This window comes from Rhinopithecus roxellana, chromosome 3 (genome assembly GCF_007565055.1).
Source record: "Rhinopithecus roxellana isolate Shanxi Qingling chromosome 3, ASM756505v1, whole genome shotgun sequence".
Classification (NCBI taxonomy): Eukaryota; Metazoa; Chordata; class Mammalia; order Primates; family Cercopithecidae; genus Rhinopithecus; species Rhinopithecus roxellana.
The window spans coordinates 2,196,102-2,216,328 of record NC_044551.1 but is presented as its reverse complement, the minus strand read 5'-3'; the positions used below and the strand labels follow the sequence as shown (position 1 = coordinate 2,216,328).

The 20,227-nt window shown below is 38.7% G+C and overlaps 1 protein-coding gene across 2 annotated transcripts in view; it reads left to right on the top strand.

The window, feature by feature from the left end:
- Positions 1-20,003, top strand: part of IQGAP2 (IQ motif containing GTPase activating protein 2) — a 312,077-nt gene extending 292,074 nt beyond the window's left edge. For both annotated transcript variants that reach the window (XM_010352822.2, XM_030926971.1), the window contains exons 31-36: positions 5,043-5,130; positions 7,138-7,350; positions 9,692-9,852; positions 12,490-12,627; positions 13,926-14,034; positions 19,071-20,003. In XM_010352822.2, the coding sequence (XP_010351124.1) occupies positions 5,043-5,130; positions 7,138-7,350; positions 9,692-9,852; positions 12,490-12,627; positions 13,926-14,034; positions 19,071-19,184 (823 nt within the window). In that variant the 3' untranslated portion in view covers positions 19,185-20,003. The remainder of the gene's footprint in view (positions 1-5,042; positions 5,131-7,137; positions 7,351-9,691; positions 9,853-12,489; positions 12,628-13,925; positions 14,035-19,070) is intronic.
- Positions 20,004-20,227: the final 224 nt, after the last annotated feature.

The following is a 20,227-nucleotide window of genomic DNA, read 5'->3' as shown; positions in this document are numbered from 1 at the left end:
TGGGCCCAAGCATTTTGAAAAAGGGGCGTACAATCTGTAAAGAGAGAAAGAGAATAATATGTCCATATATATATTAAAATAAACATGTAAAATATGTATGTAATATTCTCAGCAACCCCAAGAGAGTGGAGGTTATTATCAGTATTTTACAGATGAGGAAACTGGCACGAACAAATATAAACCTTTTCCTGGGTAATACCGTTACTAAGTGGAGCAGAGATTCAAACTCACACGATTTTAAATCCTCCAGGGCCTACACTCTTGATAATAAAGTTTTACAACTTGTCCAGGGCAAGGTCGTTGTTCTTTGCATTCTTAAGAATCTTAGAATAGGCCGGGCGCGGTGGCTCAAGCCTGTAATCCCAGCACTTTGGGAGGCCAAGACGGGCGGATCACAAGGTCAGGAGATCGAGACCATCCTGGCTAATACGGTGAAACCCCGTCTCCACTAAAGAATACAAAAAACTAGCCGGGCGACGAGGCGGGCGCCTGTAGTCCCAGCTACTTGGGAGGCGGAGGCAGGAGAATGGCGTGAACCTGGGAGGCGGAGCTTGCAGTGAGCTGAGATCCGGCCACCGCACTCCAGCCTGGGCGGCAGAGCCAGACTCCGTCTCAAAAAAAAAAAAAAAAAAAAAAAGAATCTTAGAATAAATAATGAGAATTATTAGCTGAGCAGTTACTGAGTGACAGAGGCTGGAGTATTTTTCCAGGACAAAGAGGAGGGACAAAGGGCACATATCAGAGTAGAAAGAAACATTTATTTCTTTTTTCCTTGTGTATGTTTATAGAATAGAGAACCTCAGTTTGGGCTATTGCTATTTTTCTGATACTACCAAGCACAGGGATATTTAAAAAAAAAAAAAAAAAAAAGAAAGAAAGAAAGAAAGAAGAAGCCTGGTTGAGGAATCCTAAAACCTAGTCGAGGGGTCTTAGGATGACATAGGGTGATAACCTCAATCTATCGCTTATTAACCGTGGAACTCAGCAAGTTGCCTCGCCATCAGTTTCTCCTCCATAATGTAGAGGAGAGGGGAAAGGAAGGGCTATGATGATCACATGAAATTATAATTAATACCATATAAATTATATAGAACCATGCAATTGTCAACCTTTCATTATAACTTATGATGCAGCTTAAAATATGTGATCCTTCTGGCCTTAATTAAGCTTAGTTTCCCACAAAAGTATGTGCGTTTAAGTAGAAGGCAATATTTGTGGTTTTTAATCATACTTAGCTGCTTGAGTTCTTAAATTGTCATCTCTTAAGAATTTCCTATCACATGATTAAGTTTAGGTCCCATGATCCCAGCTGAAAGATTTCCTTGTTTTTTGGTCCAAACTAGCAGGAGCACTAAATGGCTAAGGTGATATTTGAGATCTGGAGCTAATAATGTAAATTGTGTAGTTAGGATTTTAAATATTGAAAATATTGCTTGGTTTCCACAAACACTGATTCCTTTTCAACCTTGGGCACACTAGAAGCAGATGACAGAGGGAGAGCTTCAGGAATGCTACTGGTGATAATAGATGCCATATGAATGGAGGGGCCAAACCCAAGGGGCCACACCAGCCTACAAGCGCCATATGGGCTCATTTATCTACAGTGGAATTTGAGCACAGCTATGATGAATAAACTCCCTGGTGTATTTCTTTCTCTTTTTTCCTTAATTCTTTTTCAAAATTAGATACCTCCTCATTAAAGGAGGGCAAGACCCGTGGTTTGGATCAACCTATCTTACATATTTGAAGAGCCCCAGCGCCAATACTCTAAGCAGTTGATTTATGCTGGTCAGACCATATTCAGAATGTTATATTTGGACTGGGGTGGCAAGGGGAATGCATGTTAAGGTCATTGGCAACTGGAATGTGAGCAGGACTGTGAGCTCTTTGCAGATGCCATTGTGAGGAGCTTTAAGGGACTGAGCGGTTTCACTTGGAAAAAGGAAATACGGTAGAAGAGGGGATAGAGGGATACAGTCTTGGCATTTCTCTATAGGTTTTTCAGGAACTGCGGATTTGGAAAGGGAATTGGACTTGTTTCCTGCAGCTCTAGTCTCTTAGGTTTTAGTTGCCACATTTGTACAATCAGGGATTGGATTGTTTTTCAAAGGTCTCCCTCCGGGCCACAGTCCTATGACTAACCAGGTTCCATGACTGGGTGGCCCCGGAAGGCAGGCCTCTAGAGTGAGCTCCTGTTTGAGAATGGAATGTGCCAATATTGTACTCTCCAAAAGAAATTTAATATAAGCCACATGTAATTTTAAGTTTTCTAGAAGCCTCATTTTAAAAAGAAGTAGATGAAATTGATTCTAATAATATATTTTATTTAACCAAATATATGCAAAAATATTTAAATATGTAATAAATGTAAAAAATTGATGAGATATTGTACATTCTTTGTTTCATACAACATCTTCAGAATCCAGTGTGTGTTTCACACAGCACATCTCAGTTTGTACTAGCCATGTCTCAAGTGCTCAAGTGTCACCTGTGGCCAGTGGCGGCCATCATAGGCAGCACAGCTTTAAGGACCATGTGAGTGCTTACCATGTGCCAGACCTCACAGAAGACTTTAGATCTTTTCATCCAACCCTTGCCTCAGTCCTGAGAGATTCCTGTGTTATAAATGTAAAAACAAAACCCCCAAGGATTATATAACTTGCACACATCCACATGTCTAATATGCAGCAAGAGTCCAAGCCAAGACAGATTTGGTTTTAAATCTGTCCGTCCCCATTGTCCTTAAGCACTAGACACACTGTAGTGGGAGGGAGGTGGGTTCCCTGTCATGGGACTGGATGGTTATTTATGTCTGAGGTAGAACTTTGGCAATGAATTCCACAGGCCTGATATACAGTAGAAGCCCAAGAGAAACAGGCTGTGTGAGCAGTTTATCCTCCAGCAACTCCTGAGCAAATAAACATTCTTTGTCTTTGGTGGGGCACGTTTTAGTGACTCCAGTCATTGGGTCATTACACAGCTTCTCTAAAGAGCTAGAAGTTCCCTAGAAACTGTATATCACAATTAGTTCTGAGAATACTATTTCAAATAAGAAAGTTACTATATTTACACTTTTTAAATCACCCAAAGCTTTTATTTTTAACTCAGTGTTCCTGTTTAATACGTTGATGATGATGGCTGGAGGAAGGTGGTGTGTAGGAAGGAAAGGATACATGGCTTTCTCAGCCACAGCCGCCTTAGGAAATATGCCATCCCCCACGTGGCCGTAATTAGCTGTGAGCCCACCTTTGACTCTCCATGGAGTATTTAGCTGTGCATTCCCAGACAGCCTGTAAATCCCCAGCAGCAAAGGGTCATGGGGCCAGAGGAAATGGTTCTCCAAAGGCCAGGGGGAAGGGAGGCAAGGAAGACACATTGTGATTGTTCTTTTCACACAGACTTCTGATAAATAGGAAATGGGAAAAATGATGTTTACAGATGGCTTATTGGATTTTATCCTATTTTCAAAAGTAATATATTTGTAATTAACTTGGAAGGTTTCTCTGTCATTTGGGAGTAGTTGCCCGTATCCTTCAAAATGTGAAAATTTTATTTTCATTTCTAAATTTCATGCTGCATGAACATTTCCTGCTAGAGTTTAGGAAGAAAAATTAGTCATTCAGTGATATCATATAATGACTTTGAAATAACTAAAGTTAAATGCAATAACGGGACTACAGTAAAAGTGAAACTTCAGACGTCGATTAGACCAGTGTATGTATAATTTAAACAAACATTTGTCTGTGTTTCCTTTTCTTCCTCTCTTTTCTTTCTATCTATCTATCTATCTATCTATCTATCTATCTATCTATCTATCTATCTATCTTTCTTTCTTTCTATCTATCTATCTATCTATCTATCTATCTATCTATCTATCTATCTATCTATCTGAGATGGAGTCTCACTCTGTCACCCAGGCTGGAGTGCAGTGGCATGTTTTCAGCTTACTGCAACCTCTGCCTCCTGGGTTTAAGCAATTCTCACACCTAGGCCTCCTGAGCACCTGGAATTACAGGCACACGCCACCATGCCCAGCTAATTTTTGTATTCTTAGTAGGGACGGGATTTTACCATGTTGGCCAGGCTCGTCTGGAACTCCTGACCTCAGGTAATTCTCCCACCTCGGCCTCCCAAAATGCTGGGATTGCAGGAGTAAGCCACTGCGCCTGGCCCTTTTTTTCTTTTTAAATTTTTTTTATTTCCCAATAATACTGTTTCCACCTTATGTAAAAGTGAACAAACTTGACCCTTTATCTTTTGTGTTAAAACCTTTTTATGTAATTACATAACATGATCCCTCACTAGGAAGGGGTGGCAATTGCCATAAAAAACACCTATGAGAGAACATATGGTTTTCGTACTTCCAGAAGGATTTTCCAGCTCTTTACTATTTACTGAGAAGCTCTTCTATTCTATTCTGCCTGAAGATGAGGACCTAACCCTATTTGTTAGTTGGTCAGGCCCTTGAACACCATCCTCCTCACTGCTATGTCAGCTGACAGCCCAAGCCTCCACAGCTCACGCTGGACATTTGCTCCCACTGGTCTTCAAACTCTTTCATAGCTTTCTGATAGCAGGACAGTTAGTCTGGCTCCTAAAGGCTTATGAGGTATTAAGCCGACCCAGAAGTCTAGGTGCTATTAAAGTCAGGAAAGGAGAATATTAGATATCATTCCTGCACTCTGCAGTAGCAGGCCATATCAGCAGCACTTGTTCCCCTGCCCATCAAAAAGTAGTCTCGGTCTAAAAAAGAAGGAAAGGTATTTAGAGAGGAAATCTTGTGATACACTTGTGCCCATGTTACTGACAGTATAATCCTACAACATCAAACACATAAAGCCCAGACTTTGATTATCAAGCATTCATAAATTTTCAAGAGTCTTACCGCAGACCTGGTGAATATCTGCAAGAATGTTTTATTGTAAGGTATTATCTTTGAAGCTTCAGTATTGTATGTGTTTGTGCACTCTCTTAGGAGAAACAGATTTTTGTGCATAAGGACTACAGTCTCAAAGTCTTGTCTCTTTCTCTGTTTTGTTAAGGACCAAGAAGCTGATAATTGATGTGATCCGGAACCAGCCAGGGAACACATTGACAGAAATCTTAGAGACACCAGCAACTGCGCAACAGGTAATTTGGCTTTAAGTGTAAAATAATAATAGGAGTTGATTTTCTTAGTAAATCTTTATGCCAAATGTTTATTATCTCAGAGAAACTGTATCTGACATGGTCCGGAAGTAAGGAATTTTATCTATTACTCTAGTGGACTGAGTTCAGCCATATATAAACCTGTATGAAGTATCAATGGGAATGAAATAGAAAATACAGCGCCAAATTCATGCCGGATATACTTTTGTCTTAACCTAGGATGATAGTTCTGGGTTTTTCAAAGCCTGGAAATGTTCATCATAGTATTTATCACACAGTAGATGGGCAAGTAAGTCAGTTGAGAGAGTTCTAGCTGACAAGATATTGAAAAATACCTTTCCCATGTTATGTATTTACTAACTTGAAACAAATAAGCATCTCACATGTTAAAGATGTTTTCCAAATGCTTCAGAAGCAACTATTGAGTCCACTGGGTCAAAGCATCATTATGTTAGCATAAGTAAGGTTTCACAACAATCTTGCATTTAGCTTTTTATTAACATCTTTGAAAATCTGTCATTGTTCATTCTAAAATAAATTTAAGGTTGTTATTTTAGTACCAATAATTGCCACTCCCTAAACAAAAGTTAATTATTTAATTAACTACTTCTTAGCAGAGCTATATACATAATTTTCCTGGATCATTCTTAATTTAATTGATTGCCAAGGAATCCTTGTAATGGTTTTTAATTTAAAAAATATAAAAGGCTGGGCATGGTGGCTCATGTCTGTAATCCCAGTACTTTGGAAGGCTGAGATGTATAGATCGCTTGAGCCCAGGAGTTCAACACCAGCCTGGACAACACAGTGAGACCCCCATCTCTAACTTTTAAAAATTTTTAATAAAAAATGTAAAACTAAACTTCAAATCACGTTTTTTAATGTGTGAACATGTTTTCAACAATGTGAGTAAATATTACACTAGGTTAGTATAAAAGACTTTTACTTTTTCATTTTCCCCTAAATGTGTCATGAATAAGTGACTAAGAACACAGACTTCTGAGATCAAGTATACCTCTGCACCTCCTAGGTGTGTAACTCTGTGCACTTAGAAGCATTGCTGTGCCACAGTTTCCTCAACTGTAAAATGGGATTAATAATAATACCCAGTTCACAGCCAGGATTGAGTTAAAACATGTTAAATGGGTACATTCGTATCTGGCGTATATTAAGTGCTCAACAATGTTGGCTGCTGCTTTTGTTATTTACTGCTAACCTGGTAATAATGTTCCTGTGTCAATAATGTTGACCTACCTGTCCTATGTCTGACATTACTGTGCCTAACAGTCGTTTCCTTAGACTTCATCTATTGGGTCAGTCAATTGTCTCGTACAATGAAATGGGAAGACCAATAGTCTCTTTTTATTACTGTTTCCTTTTACAGACTATCCAAAGAGTATTCATTCATTCATTCATTTACTAATTATTTGTTTGGGAATTTATGATGTGCTATCTTATTCCCTTTGGCTCAAAGAAACTTTGCAGGTTTTTCAGAGTTGCTGGTTTGTGATTCCCTTATAAGAATAAAGCTCTCTGAGTGCCTCTGTTGGTTTAGTTTAGGACTCTCCATAAACATGGCTGATGTGTGAGAGTTTAGCTGGGTTCTGAACATTCAGGGTTCTCATGGCCACATTTCAATAGATAATCTAGTTTTAGTTTCCTCGGCTAGACTGTCCAGGAATCGAAATCCTTCCATCTGGGGAATTACAAAGTAGCAGTTACCCATTAAAATATGTCCATTACTATGGTGATTTGCCACCTTGAGAATAAAGCAGCTATTGATAATTGTTCCCAAATAAGGCTTGCTATCAAAAAGATGAAGTAATTCCTTTCAAACTTCAAATCTCAGGAAGAACATGTTCTGGTTCTAGTCTTTGAACTTTGGCTGGAGGACTACTTTCATTTTGACATTAACTTGCATTGTGTAGCTTATGAACTGTGAAATTAGGGGATCAGAGAAAAATCAGCATCTTGATATTCTCTTTTCAGGAGGCAGACCATGCCACGGACATGGTGAGCCGTGCAATGATAGATTCCAGGACTCCAGAAGAAATGAAGCATAGCCAATCTATGATTGAAGATGCACAGCTGCCTCTTGAGCAGAAGAAGAGGAAAATCCAGAGGAATCTTCGGACATTGGAACAGACTGGACACGTGTCATCCAAAAATAAATACCAAGACATTCTCAATGAGATTGCCAAGGTTTTTGGAAACAGTATTCTTTCTTCTTCGCTTAGCAGACATTTGCTAATCACCAGTCAAGTGCTGGGCACTCTGTGAGGTGGCAGTAGGGATTCATGGTTGCATATGCTGTGGTTACTGCACTCTTCAATGTTACAGATTTTTCAAGGTTTCAAAGCAGTTGATGACTTTTTTTTTTTTTTTTTTTGAGGTGGAGTCTCACTCTGCTGCCCAGGCTGGAGTGCAGTGGCGTGATCTCAGCTCTCTACAACCTCTGCCTCCCAGGTTCAAGCGATTCTCCTACCTCAGTCTCCGAAATAGCTGGGACTACAGGCGCACACCACCTCGCCTGGCTAATTTTTGTATTTTCAGTAGAGACAGGGTTCCATCATGCTGGCCAGGGTGGTCTCGAAATCCTGACCTGGTGATCTGCCCGCCTCGGCCTCCCAAGCAGTTGATGACTTTTAAGAGAAAATAATCACAACACTTTGAAGTCATTAGGAGAGTTGAAACAGACCAGAAATAAATACTAAAAAATGTACTTGACAAGTTTGGTCTATATCTTTAAGCTAGTTTTAAAAATAACATTATTTGGAAGAGTTTTCTCCTGAGATGCTAGTTGTCATATAGCTCAGTTGCTCTTAGAACCTGCCATTGAGATGAACTCTGTGTCTCTGATCATTTGTTTTTAAGCTATTTAGCCTAAATGCAGTTCAGACTTGAAGATTAGTTTCTGTTTTCTTATCCCGTATTTTTACACTTGAGAAACTTCCTGAGCAAAGCATCTCAACTTAGTGCAATGACACATCACAGGAAGTGGCTGAGATCTGTTTGTCAAGGATAAGGAAGTATATATTTGAGTTAGAAGGATATTTCATTCTTTTTATTCAAACATGCAAATTAATATGGATCTAGAGGTTAAAGGCAGTTAAATGACCAGAAAAAAAATAATAAATTTTCTCATGTTCTGGGAGGGAAATGCGCCCAGCTTTGTTCTTTGATAGAAAGTTGTGTTCAATTGTGGCAGTAGGCTTATTCATTCTAGCCCAAGTGACTCAAGGGAAATAGCATTTCTTTCTTTAGTTTTGGGGTAGAAATATTTCTATTTGGGAATATGGGGTAGATAAATACATGCTTTTGCTTTAAAAAAGAAAAAGGCTATCATGAAGACATGATATTCTATTTAATGAATATTCTATTATATGAAGAATTTCTATTTAATGAAGAATTCTATTTAACGAAGAATATTCTATTCTAATATTCTATTTATGAAGAATTTTTACCTAAGGGCATGGGGAAGTTGTGGGGGGAGTGTATGTGTATGTAGGTATTTCTTTAAATTCCTAGGGGAATGGTTTTTAATTTGTCTACAAAAGAAAAACAATATTAAACAGGCATCATTTTCTTAAGTCAAACACTTTCATAACTTACCAATTAGAATTACCAAAAAAAGTATATCTGCAAGTTTAAATTTAGCATAGCTCTTGTAAGCTATAAGCAGCTTATGCAACTTAATGTTCTAGGAATTCTATTTAAAGCCAAGTAATACTTATCAATGTTGAATCTTTTCACTCGGTCTTGACAGGCTAGTGTTGTTTTTTCAAACCTTGAGAAATATTTGTCAGATGAAAAAGTTTGTTCTTTTCTTATTTTAAAAATCAATTTAACAATTAAATGTAAACCTTTTTAGTTTAAAGTACTATTCAAAGAGGAATATTCAAAATAGTGTGAAGAGGCCAGGCACAATGGCTCATGCCTGTAATTCCAGCACTTTGGGAGGCCAAGGTAGGCAGATCACTTGAAGTCAGGAGTTCAAGACCAGCCTGGCCAACATGGTGAAACCCTGTCTCTACTAAAAATACAAAAATTAATCAGGTATAGTGGCACAGGCCTGCAGCCCCAGCTGCACAGGAGGCTGAGGCAGGAGAATCACTTGAACCCAGGGGCATAGGTTGCAGAGATCAGGCTACTGTACTCCAGCCTGGGTGACAGAGTAAGACTCCATCTAAAAAAAAAAAAAAGTCTGAAGAAATTGCATTTCTGCTGCTTTGTGCCCCTTTTAAAACACAATTTTTCCTTAAACTAAATAGTGGTTATTCTAAAATAACTTATTTGCCTTTCCATCAAGAAAAAAATTAATGTTAACAAGCCTCTTAAAGTGAAATATGTACACTTTCCCGTTCTGAAGTAAAAAGGGATGGGAACCCTGTGATGTTGAGAGTAAAATAAGGTGCCTGAAATAAGCTACAAGTCAAGTTACAAATAGTGACTTACTACTGTTTGATATTCTTCTTGTCCCAAATTGGCAATATCATAAAGCAAGCTTCTGCTTAAATATGATAGCCCTTACTTGTTGTTTTAGGATATTCGAAATCAAAGAATCTATCGTAAGCTTCGAAAAGCTGAATTGGCAAAACTTCAGCAGACCCTGAATGCACTTAACAAGAAGGCAGCATTTTATGAAGAGCAAATCAATTATTATGACACCTACATAAAGACTTGTTTAGACAACTTAAAAAGAAAGTAAGTTAAAATCATGTCATGTTCATTCGTAATGTCATGATTTATATGAGATGTCAGTTCTGCATTTCTACGCATTTGGGTTGGGTATGGAAGAAAACTTTTTGCTCTGTCTTATAACTGAAAACTGGAGTCTCAGTTTTATTATTTGCCACTGTGAACTAAGAAGTCAGGAGCAAATAGAAGCTTTTCAATTCCCCACCAGCACTAGAACTAAAGTGACTTACCTGTTGCATATTGAACAAATAGCATTAGTAGTTGGGGAAGCACTTTCATTGTTCCTTTTGTCTTTTTTAGTCAAAGATTTTTTAAAATACTATTGTTTTTAAAATCTCTTGTTTTTGGACTATATTTATATAATTGATAATGTTAGATAATGCCGATGTTTACTAATTGCACAGAGTAGCTGAATGTTTTTAAATTGCTTAATGGTTTTAAAAAATTATTATTGACACAACTGGCAAAATTTGGTAGCTGTCTATTATCCATTAGCATAAGTATTATAGGTGTTTATATACAGTATAGCCATTTTTAATGAATATCCTTTGCTTAGTAATTATTCTTATCACTAGACTATGATCAATGCTAGTTAAATTTTAATTACCCATTTAAATATGTAGTGCAATATTTTTATATAATCCTTGTCATCCAATTGGCAGGAGGAAATGGTGCTGTATGGAAAAATCTGTTGCATTTAAAAATCATAGATCTTTTAAATTTTGTTGCAAATTGACTATAATTTTATGTATTCATGAGGTACAAGATGATGTTATAATTTGTTATTACAATATGAAATAATTAATTCACATATGCAGCACCTCAAATACTTAGTTTTTGTGATGAGAACACTTGAAATTTGCTCCTAGCAGTTTTTAAATGTACAATACACTATTATTAGCTATATTCACCACACTGTGCGATAGATTTCAAAAAAACTGATTCCACCTGAGAGTTCATATCCTTTGACCATCATTTCCCCATTTCCCCCACCCTCCAGCCTCTGTAACCACCATTCTGTTCTGCTTCTATGAGTTCAACTTTTTTAGATTCCACATGTAAGTGAGAATATGTGGTACTTGCCTTTCTGTGCCTGGCCTATTTCACTTTTCATAGTGTCCTCTAATTCTGTCCACATTGCCCCAAATGACAGAATTTCTTTCTCTTAGGGCTGAATAGTATTCCCCTGTGTGTGTATGTACCACATTTTCTTTACCTGTTCATCTGTGAGTAGAGTCTTAGGTTGATTTCATAACTTGGCTGTTGTGTGAGTAGTGCTGCAGTGAACATGGGAGTGCAGACATTTCTTTAACAAACTGATTTCACATCTTGGAATAAACACTCAGAAGTTGGATTGCTGAAATCACAGAAGATTTGATAAAGGGATGTAGCCACATTTAAACCTTATTGATTTGACACCCACTAGTCCTGAATTTTAGTTCATTTGCTTCGGGCTTCTCTCTGTTTCTCTTTCTCTCTCTCTCTCTCTCTTTTTCTCTCTCCCTCTCTCTCTCTCTATATATATATACACACACAAAAAAATACACTAAATATGTATATACACACTATACATAGTGTGCATATTCATTTACAATTACATAAATATATACATTATATAGTGTATAGTGTATATACACTATACACTAAATATAGGAAGGAAGAATATATACATATACATGCAAGGAAGAAGTTGGTCAAGCTTATTTTCAGTAGAAAAGAGATTGTTAGTGATTTACTTTAAGGCATTTCACACAAGATCCACAGTTGGGCGAATTGGATTTGGGTTCTGATTCTCTCTTACATTGTGTGATCTTGAGCCCAGTTCAGTGAACTTTGAGCCTCAGTTTTCTCATCTTTAAGGTGGAATTAAGAGTACCACCCTCACCAGCTTGGCTGACATGGCGAAACTCCTTCTCTACTAAAAATACAAAAATTAGCCAGATGTGGTGGCATGTGCCTGTAATCCCAACTGGAGGTTGAGGCAGGAGAATCACTTGAACCCAGGAGGCAGAGGCTGCAGTGAGCCAAGATCATGCCACCGCACTCCAGCCTGGGCAACAGAGCAAGACTCCATCTCAAAAAAAAAAACCTCCCCACAAAAAACAAACAGTACCAGACTCACAAGTATGGTTATGAGAGCTACATGATATAGTATATAGCAAAGGAATTTATTAATTTAAAAGTACATGGAAATGTTAATTTTGGAAATGTGAGGTAATATTTATAAGGCACTTAGAACAATGCTGGCCACATGGTGTTTGTTAAATAGATTAAAACAGTCCTGGTGATATCTTTATGTAGGACCACACAGTTCATGTTATTGCACCAAAGCTACTTCTGAAATGACTAAAGATAGCCACGTGGTTCAATATACCTGAGAAAATAGAGTGTAAGTTATATGAAAAATGTTAGTCTGTCATGTAAACTTCAGTCACTTGGGAAATCCCTTTCCCCTCAAACAGTTTAGTAGTGAAGTTTTACTCTATGGATGAAATTACCTACCATCACAAAATAAAAAGGTGTCTATCCAGTGTCTGAGGGCCAGGTATGAACAGCGATGTCATTCTGGGTATGGTAGTTGCACTACCAGAAGCCTCTGCATTTGCCATCATAACCACAAATGGTCTGTTCTTATTTTGTCAGAAATACTCGGAGATCAATTAAACTGGATGGGAAAGGAGAACCCAAAGGGACGAAGAGAGCAAAGCCAGTGAAGTACACTGCGGCAAAGCTGCACGAGAAAGGTGTCCTGCTAGATGTAGATGATCTTCAAACAAACCAGTAAGTGTGACCTGGAATCTGCATAGAACACGCATGCCGTTTGATTTCTTGTGGCCTTGGAGAGAGCTCCATTTGGTCTAGCAAGGCCTAACCTTGATTACTGATGGGTGACAAGGGAAGAATACACGAATTGTCATGGCTACTCTTCCCTTGGCCTCAGCATCTGGTGCTATCAGTCATATGTAGTGTGTTCAGTGGTTGTCTTTCCCGTGGCTTGTGCAATATGTTTGGGTTGGTGAACCTCCAGAACTGAGTCATAGCAATGAGAGTAAAAGGCTATCTTTTGGTCTTGATGGATGAATTATCTACCATTGCAAAATAGCACCTTTCTCATTTAAAATAGGCTGTGCCAACCCCTGGATCAGAGCCATTTCCAAAGCATGCTATGAGTGTGTGTATTCAGTGTGGTGGAGAAAACAAACCCTCCTTCACAGCCCCACATCAGGCACGAGGTGCTGCCTCATTTTAAAGGGGTCATGAGCCCATTGTTCCATCACTCTCTTGTCCTAAAATCTCAAGGGAAGCCAGACTCACTGGCATTTGTCTCTTCTTTAACTCCTGCCTGTATTCAAAGCCTGGCTTCTGTTTATCCCATAAAACCTCCTGACAACACCAACTCAGAAGAGAAGCTTCTTCCTCTTTTGAAGTTTTTTTTTTTTTTTTTTTTTTTTTTGAGATGGAGTCTCACTCTGCTGCCCAGGCTGGAGTGCAGTGGCACGATCTTGGCTCACTGCAACCTCCACCTCCCAGGTTCAAGTGATTCTCCTGCCTCAGCCTCCCAAGTAGCTGGGATTACAGGCACGTGCCACCATGCCCAGCTAATTTTTGTGTTTTTAGTAGAGACGGGATTTCACCATGTTGACCAGGCGATCCGCCCCACCTCAGCCTCCGAAAGTGCTGGGATTACAGGCGACCGCGCCTGGCCTAAAGTTTCTGTAAAAGTTATCATCTGAAGTACTCAATTGGCTATAGGTCAGTAATGTTCATGTTCTGTGACTCACATATTTCCAACTATATTTTATGCTCTTGAAGAGCAAGGATGATATCTTCTATTTCTTCTGTAATAAACCACCTATGTCAGAACTCTGTGAGCTACAGATCTTGACAATAGCCATCAAACTTAGTGTTTGGAAAGCAGAATTGGAGGAAAGATGATGTGAGGTTTTTGGTGACTTCCTTAGGATTTTCTCAACAAGCCATTCTTTAAAAATGATTATTTGAGATTCCATTAGTTTGTTGCAGCTTTAAGCACATCTGTATTTGTAACTTCACATGTATGAATGTTCCCTTCTTCACAGGTTTAAGAATGTTACATTTGATATCATAGCTACTGAAGATGTAGGCATTTTCGATGTAAGATCAAAATTCCTTGGTGTTGAGATGGAAAAGGTGCAACTCAATATTCAGGTAAGCTGCTGGAATTTCTGCACATTGATGATAAATTTTATATGTGGATCCTACATTGCTACCCTGGCTCTTACTCTCCATGACAACAATAAAGTTTAACAGAAAACCAGTGCCAGCTTTCTTTGCCAATATTTGTTAAGTGTTGATGATTTTTAAAAGCTGTGACTTTTCAAATGATTGGAAATTAATATGCTTCTAGCTGGCAAACTATAGCAGTCAGTTTCTCTAAGCCATGTTTCCATTTTAATTTATTTATTTATTTATTTATTTATTTATTTATTTTGAGACGGAGTCTCGCTCTGTCACCCAGGCTGGAGTGCAGTGGCCGGATCTCAGCTCACTGCAAGCTCCGCCTCCCGGGTTTACACCATTCTCCTGCCTCAGCCTCCCAAGTAGCTGGGACTACAGGCGCCCAACGCCTTGCCTGGCTAGTTTTTTTTTTCTTGTATTTTTTAGTAGAGATGGGGTTTCACCGTGTTAGCCACGATGGTCTCGATCTCCTGACCTCATGATCCGCCCATCTCGGCCTCCCAAAGTGCTGGGATTACAGGCTTGAGCCACTGTGCCCGGCCCATGTTTCCATTTTAAAGCTTAGACAACAGAATATAATTTAAAAGTATTCAGAGCTATTAAATAAATGCTATAAATTTTCCTTTTATTGGAAACTTGCATTTCTTTCTAAGACTATGTATGCCCAGGACTGGAACTTTCATGATCTCATTTCTCCCTCTTTCCTAGAATGGGTTTTCTTATTTGTGGGGGGAGGGGGGGCATTGAGAAAGGGTCTTGCTCTGTCACCCAGGCTGGAACTCTGTGGCGCAATCATGGTTCACTGCAGCCTCAACCTCCTGGGCTCAAGCGATCCTCCTGCTTCAGTCTCTCAAGTAGCTGGGCCTACAGGTGCACACCACCACATCTGGCTAATGTCTGTATTTTTTGTAGAGACGGGGTTCTGCCATGTTGCCCAGGCTGGTCTTAGACTCCTGGGCTCAAGTGATCTGCCAGCCTTAGCCTCCAAAAGTGCTGGGATTACAGGCATCAGCCACCACACCTGGCCTCTAAAATAGTTTTTACATCAGTTTATTAACTCTATTTGCCAAATGTTTGTGATCACAGAAATGAAAGGCATTATGCAAAACAGATATCTATAAATAGAAAAATGATGTTTGCAATATAAATTATTTTATCATAAAAGCCACATACACACAAATGAAAACTGAGAAATCCAGTTTCTGTGCGCCAAAAAAAAAAAAAAAAAGTTAAGAGGGCAGTGCAAACAAATGTTCATCTACCCCCAACTTCTTAATCCTTAGCACAAAATCAGTTTAAAGAGGTAATTGAATTTTTCTTTTTTGATCTAACACTTTTTACATGGAAATAACATCTTTTTACCTGGGCCCCAAACTACTTACAAAATGGTTTCCAGGTATTTTGCATATGTTTACATGAATCATCTCACTCAGATCCTGAGAGTGATGTGAATTCTGGCCTCACTGTCTGTGCAGCCCATGGCTGCATGCACTGGAATTACCTCCCCATCATGGGAGTCTGTGCCAGAGCCCTTCTTTTCTGGCAGCCCTTGTAAGTTTAAAAAGAAAAACAGGGCCGGGTTCGGTGGCTCAAGCCTGTAATCCCAGCACTTTGGGAGGCCGAGGCGGGCGGATCACGAGGTCAGGAGATCGAGACCATCCTGGCTAACACGGTGAAACCCCATCTCTACTAAAAACTACAAAAAACTAGCCGGCCGAGGTGGCGGCGCCTGTAGTCCCAGCTACTCGGGAGGCTGAGGCAGGAGAATGGCGTGAGCCCGGGAGGCGGAGCTTGCAGTGAGCTGAGATCCGGCCACAGCACTCCAGCCTGGGCGACAGAGCGAGACTCCGTCTCAAAAAAAAAAAAAAAAAAAGAAAAAGAAAAACAGGAGCTGAATGGATTTGATAATGGAGTAAATTAGAATTTGAAGATAAGATGAAAGCTGTTACGTAATTATGGAAAGTATTTTTAAGTAAACAATATTGTTTTCTAACTTACTTTAAATGTCACTAAATGTATCCATTTAACAATTTAGCTAATTAGGGTCTTCAGTTACTTTGTGTAATAGATAAATACAGGAAGAGAAAAGAAGGTGCTTGTGGTGATACCCTTTGGTTAGTGATTCCTCTGTAGAAATAGCAAAAGACATATGTGATTGCCAAGAAGGAAATGATCCAGGGCCAGTCAATGTCAACTGAACCAATAAGTCACAAGTGACCAGGAGACACCTTTTATTGTGTTTAGAGAGAAAGCAATAATTCCATGAGACTTCCTTTGAGTACTGGTACAAAAACCAAGCTTCACTTGTTCCTTTGTTAAGGATTCTGTATACAGTAAGATTAGCTGTTCATACTATTCATTTATACACATAATGGATTGTGAAATGTTAATCCTTAGCTATATGCAGGTGACCAATATGTCTTGGGTTTTTAAAATCAGTAGCACATAATCAGAACTGGCTACATCATTAGCAAGGCTCAGAGCAAAATAAAAATGCAGCACCCTGTTTTTATAATTGTTAAGGATTTTAGGAGATGACAGAAGAGAATAAAACCCTGGGCATGGGACCCTGTGCAGCTGCACAGATTGCATACCTACGGAGCCAGCCCTGCATTTGATAGCTGTCAGATGTAAAGGCTGACTTCTATTTATATATGCAGCTTTCAGTCAATTGCATGAATGTGTAACTTGCCAAAGAGAAATGTGATGGCCAGGTCTTTACTGTGAATAAAGGACCGGGAACAGGACCAAAGTTTGAAAGGACTAAAGAAAGTCACTTCTAACATTACAGCTCTATGTCTCTTGGTTATCTTCAGCCCATTCTCCCTTCAGTTCCTAAAGAAAACCGTAGGATAGAATTATATCCTATAACTATAGGTCATATAGGTAACAGGAGGATATGACTTATGTGATATATGTTCTGCTTATAAAAATAATGTCAGGTATTTATCAGGGACTGCAGGGTGGGCCTTCTTCCTCTCCTAGATGAAGAACTGAGGTTCAGAGAGCTAATTATGGAAGAGGTAGCTGGGATCCAAGTTCTTCATCACTCTAGTCTGCTGCCTGTCTCATAGGATTCCAGTTGATCCTGCAAGACGAGTAGCTTACAAAGGGTTTGCATATACCTTAATCTCATATCTCATTCCCAGTAGCACCCTTGTGAAATTGGCAGTGTTATCCCCAATTTACACACAAGGAAACAGAACTTCAGAGAAGTTGTGTCATGTTGCAAGGTCTTAAGATAGCAAATGGCAGAGCTAAAACTAAAGTCTGCTTTTCAAGTCATGAGTCAAGCCATGTTTTCTCTGCTCCCTACTTTGGGGACCCAGCTACTTCCCCTACATGTGCCATACCTTTTCAATCTAACTCTATTGGTTTAATTCTTTTCCAGTAGACTTTAACAGATGTTTCATTTCCCAAAGGAAAAGTGAATCTCCTCTACACTCTAAATAGCTAAAAGAATTATTGATGAAAGGACTTCAATTCCCTATAGAATTTTAGTTCTAGAAGCATATCTGAATAATGTAGGAGTTTACTTGAGTGAAGTTAGAGGTAATTGAGGAAGTGGAGGAGGAAGCTGGCAAGAGTCAAAGTTCTCTCAAAGATGACTCCAACTTCTACAATTGACCTTGCTAGAAACAAGAAAATAAGACCTAGCTATTGGGCCAGGACAGCTCAGGAATTACACGTTCCACTGGGAAAGGTTTCCTGTACCTGTGTGACTATGAAATGTTACGGCTTACTTTCATGCATATGGCTGGTGTGACCCAGTTACTTATTTTAATAAGAGAGTTGATTTCCTTTGTTTATATGCTGACAGTGAAAAACGGAATGATAGTTCGACTTAAGAATAAGGGCTTGTTCTCAGTACAGAAACAGAAGTAGCCTAGATCAAGAAGTACAGACCACTGCTTTGTACAATGGTCTCCAAACTTTGGTCACTTCATCAGGAAATAGTATGAGCACTTCTCTCCATACATAGTTATTTGTAAAGTATACATGCTTCTGCTATTGGACTCTAAAACGTGCTGTATAAAATATATACAAAAAGGTCAAAAAATGAGAAAAAGTAAATAGAAATAGGAATTCTAATATTCTTTTTGCCTCCCCACTGAATTGTCTTGTTCACTTCACTTTAGAAAACACTGCTTTCTGTGTTTTTGTTTTTGGGTTTTTTTGAGACAGTCTTTATCACCAAGGCTGGAGTGCAGTGGTGCAGTCTCGGCTCACTGCAGTCTCTGCCTACTCAGTTCAAGTGATTTTCCTGCCTCAGCCTCCTGAGTAGCTGGGATTACAAGTGTGTACCACCACGCCCAGCTAATTTTTGTATTTTTAGTAGAGATGGGGTTTCACCATGTTGGCCAGGCTGGTCTCACTCTCCTGACCTGAAGTAATCCACCTGCCTCAGCCTCTCTAACTGCTGGGATTACAGGAATGAGCCACCACACCCAGCCAGAAAACACTGCTTTCTAAAGAATATGCATCTAGCCAAAACTTTGTGTTTTGACATTTTCAATTAAAAATGAAATTATAATTATATACCTGACATTAACTTAATGATCATTTTCTTTCATACAGCCCTTATCAATTCTAAAAAACTATTTTCTTTCATCTAAGTCACAATCAGTTGGGAATTTATTAAAATGCAAATTAATGGGCCCCACCAGAGAGCTACAAAATAAGAAATTCCTGTGGGAGGAGCCCATACAGCCTGTGTTTTTAGCCTGTGTTTTTAACCAGATGATTGTGATGTACACTTAAGTTTTAGAACCCCCATCTGTGGCCTGTTGCTATGGTATGCGCCTGTAGTCCTGGCTACTCAGGAGGCTGAGGTGGGAAGATAGCTTAAGCCAGGAGTTTGAGACCAACCTGGGCAACATAGTTAGACCCCACCTGGGTGATTAGGTCAATTGAATCTGACTTTTGTCGACAAATTCATCTAATATGTTTTTTTTAATGCACAAAATATCAAAGTTGAGATTTAATGATGCTTTTTACAATTTCAGGATTTACTTCAGATGCAATATGAAGGAGTAGCTGTAATGAAAATGTTTGATAAGGTTAAAGTGAATGTAAACCTTCTCATATACCTGCTGAACAAGAAATTCTATGGAAAGTGAAGTGCCTGCAGAAGTGTCATGGATTCTGTACCATCTGGATTAGGAAATGAATTTGTTTAATATTTTTGTTTTTAAACATGATTGAAATCACTGCTTATAAATGTGTAATTTTTTTTTAATGACCAAAACTGTTCTGAAGAATGTACCCAGGTGCCTTTTTGCTAATCTGATACTATAATAGAATGAGACATAAAATGAATTAATGGAAACATATCCACACTGTACTATGGTATAGGTGCTGTGATTTAAAACTTTGGACATCGTGTGATCTGTTTTAAAGTTGCGGGGTGGGGAATTTAGCTGACTAGGGACAAACATGTAAACCTATTTTCCTATGAAAACATTTTAAATGTCCCACTTGAGTAATGTAATTCTTCATAGTTTTGTTTTAATCTATGGATAAATGGAAACCTAATTGTTTGTAATGAATTATTTAGACAGTTTTAAGCCCTGTCTTCTGGGAGTTATCAATTTTAAAGAGAACTTTTGTGCAATTCAAATGAACTTTTTATAAGTAATTGAAAATGACAACACAATAACACTTTCTGTATAAAAGTATATATTTTATGTGATTTATTCCTACTAAATGAAAGTGCACTACTGCCTCATGTAAAGACTCTTGCACGCGGAGCCTTTAAGTGACTAAGGAACAACATAGATAGTGAGCGTAGTCCCCGCCTCCACCCCCACAATTTATTTGAATACTTCAATTGTGCCTCTCAATTTTTTGTAATGCTAAAAAATCAGTATCTAGATGGCTTTTAAATGTATTCTCTGGAAATTGTTTTATGTAAAATAAATGTTACTTAATTCCATTAATTTGGCTTTTAAGTTGTCTTAATCAATCAAAGTCGTTTAGTGGGTAGGGGGAAATTCTTGGTAGTGTTTGTCAGGAAATAATACATTTCTTGCTGTACTGGTTAAAGTATAGAGCAAGCTGCTGTAAGGAAAAGATACAAAACCCTGGTGTCTAAAACAAGGAGTAGAAGTTCGTTTTTTCTCAAATTCAGCTCAAAGGTGAGCAGATCCACAAGGTAAAGAGT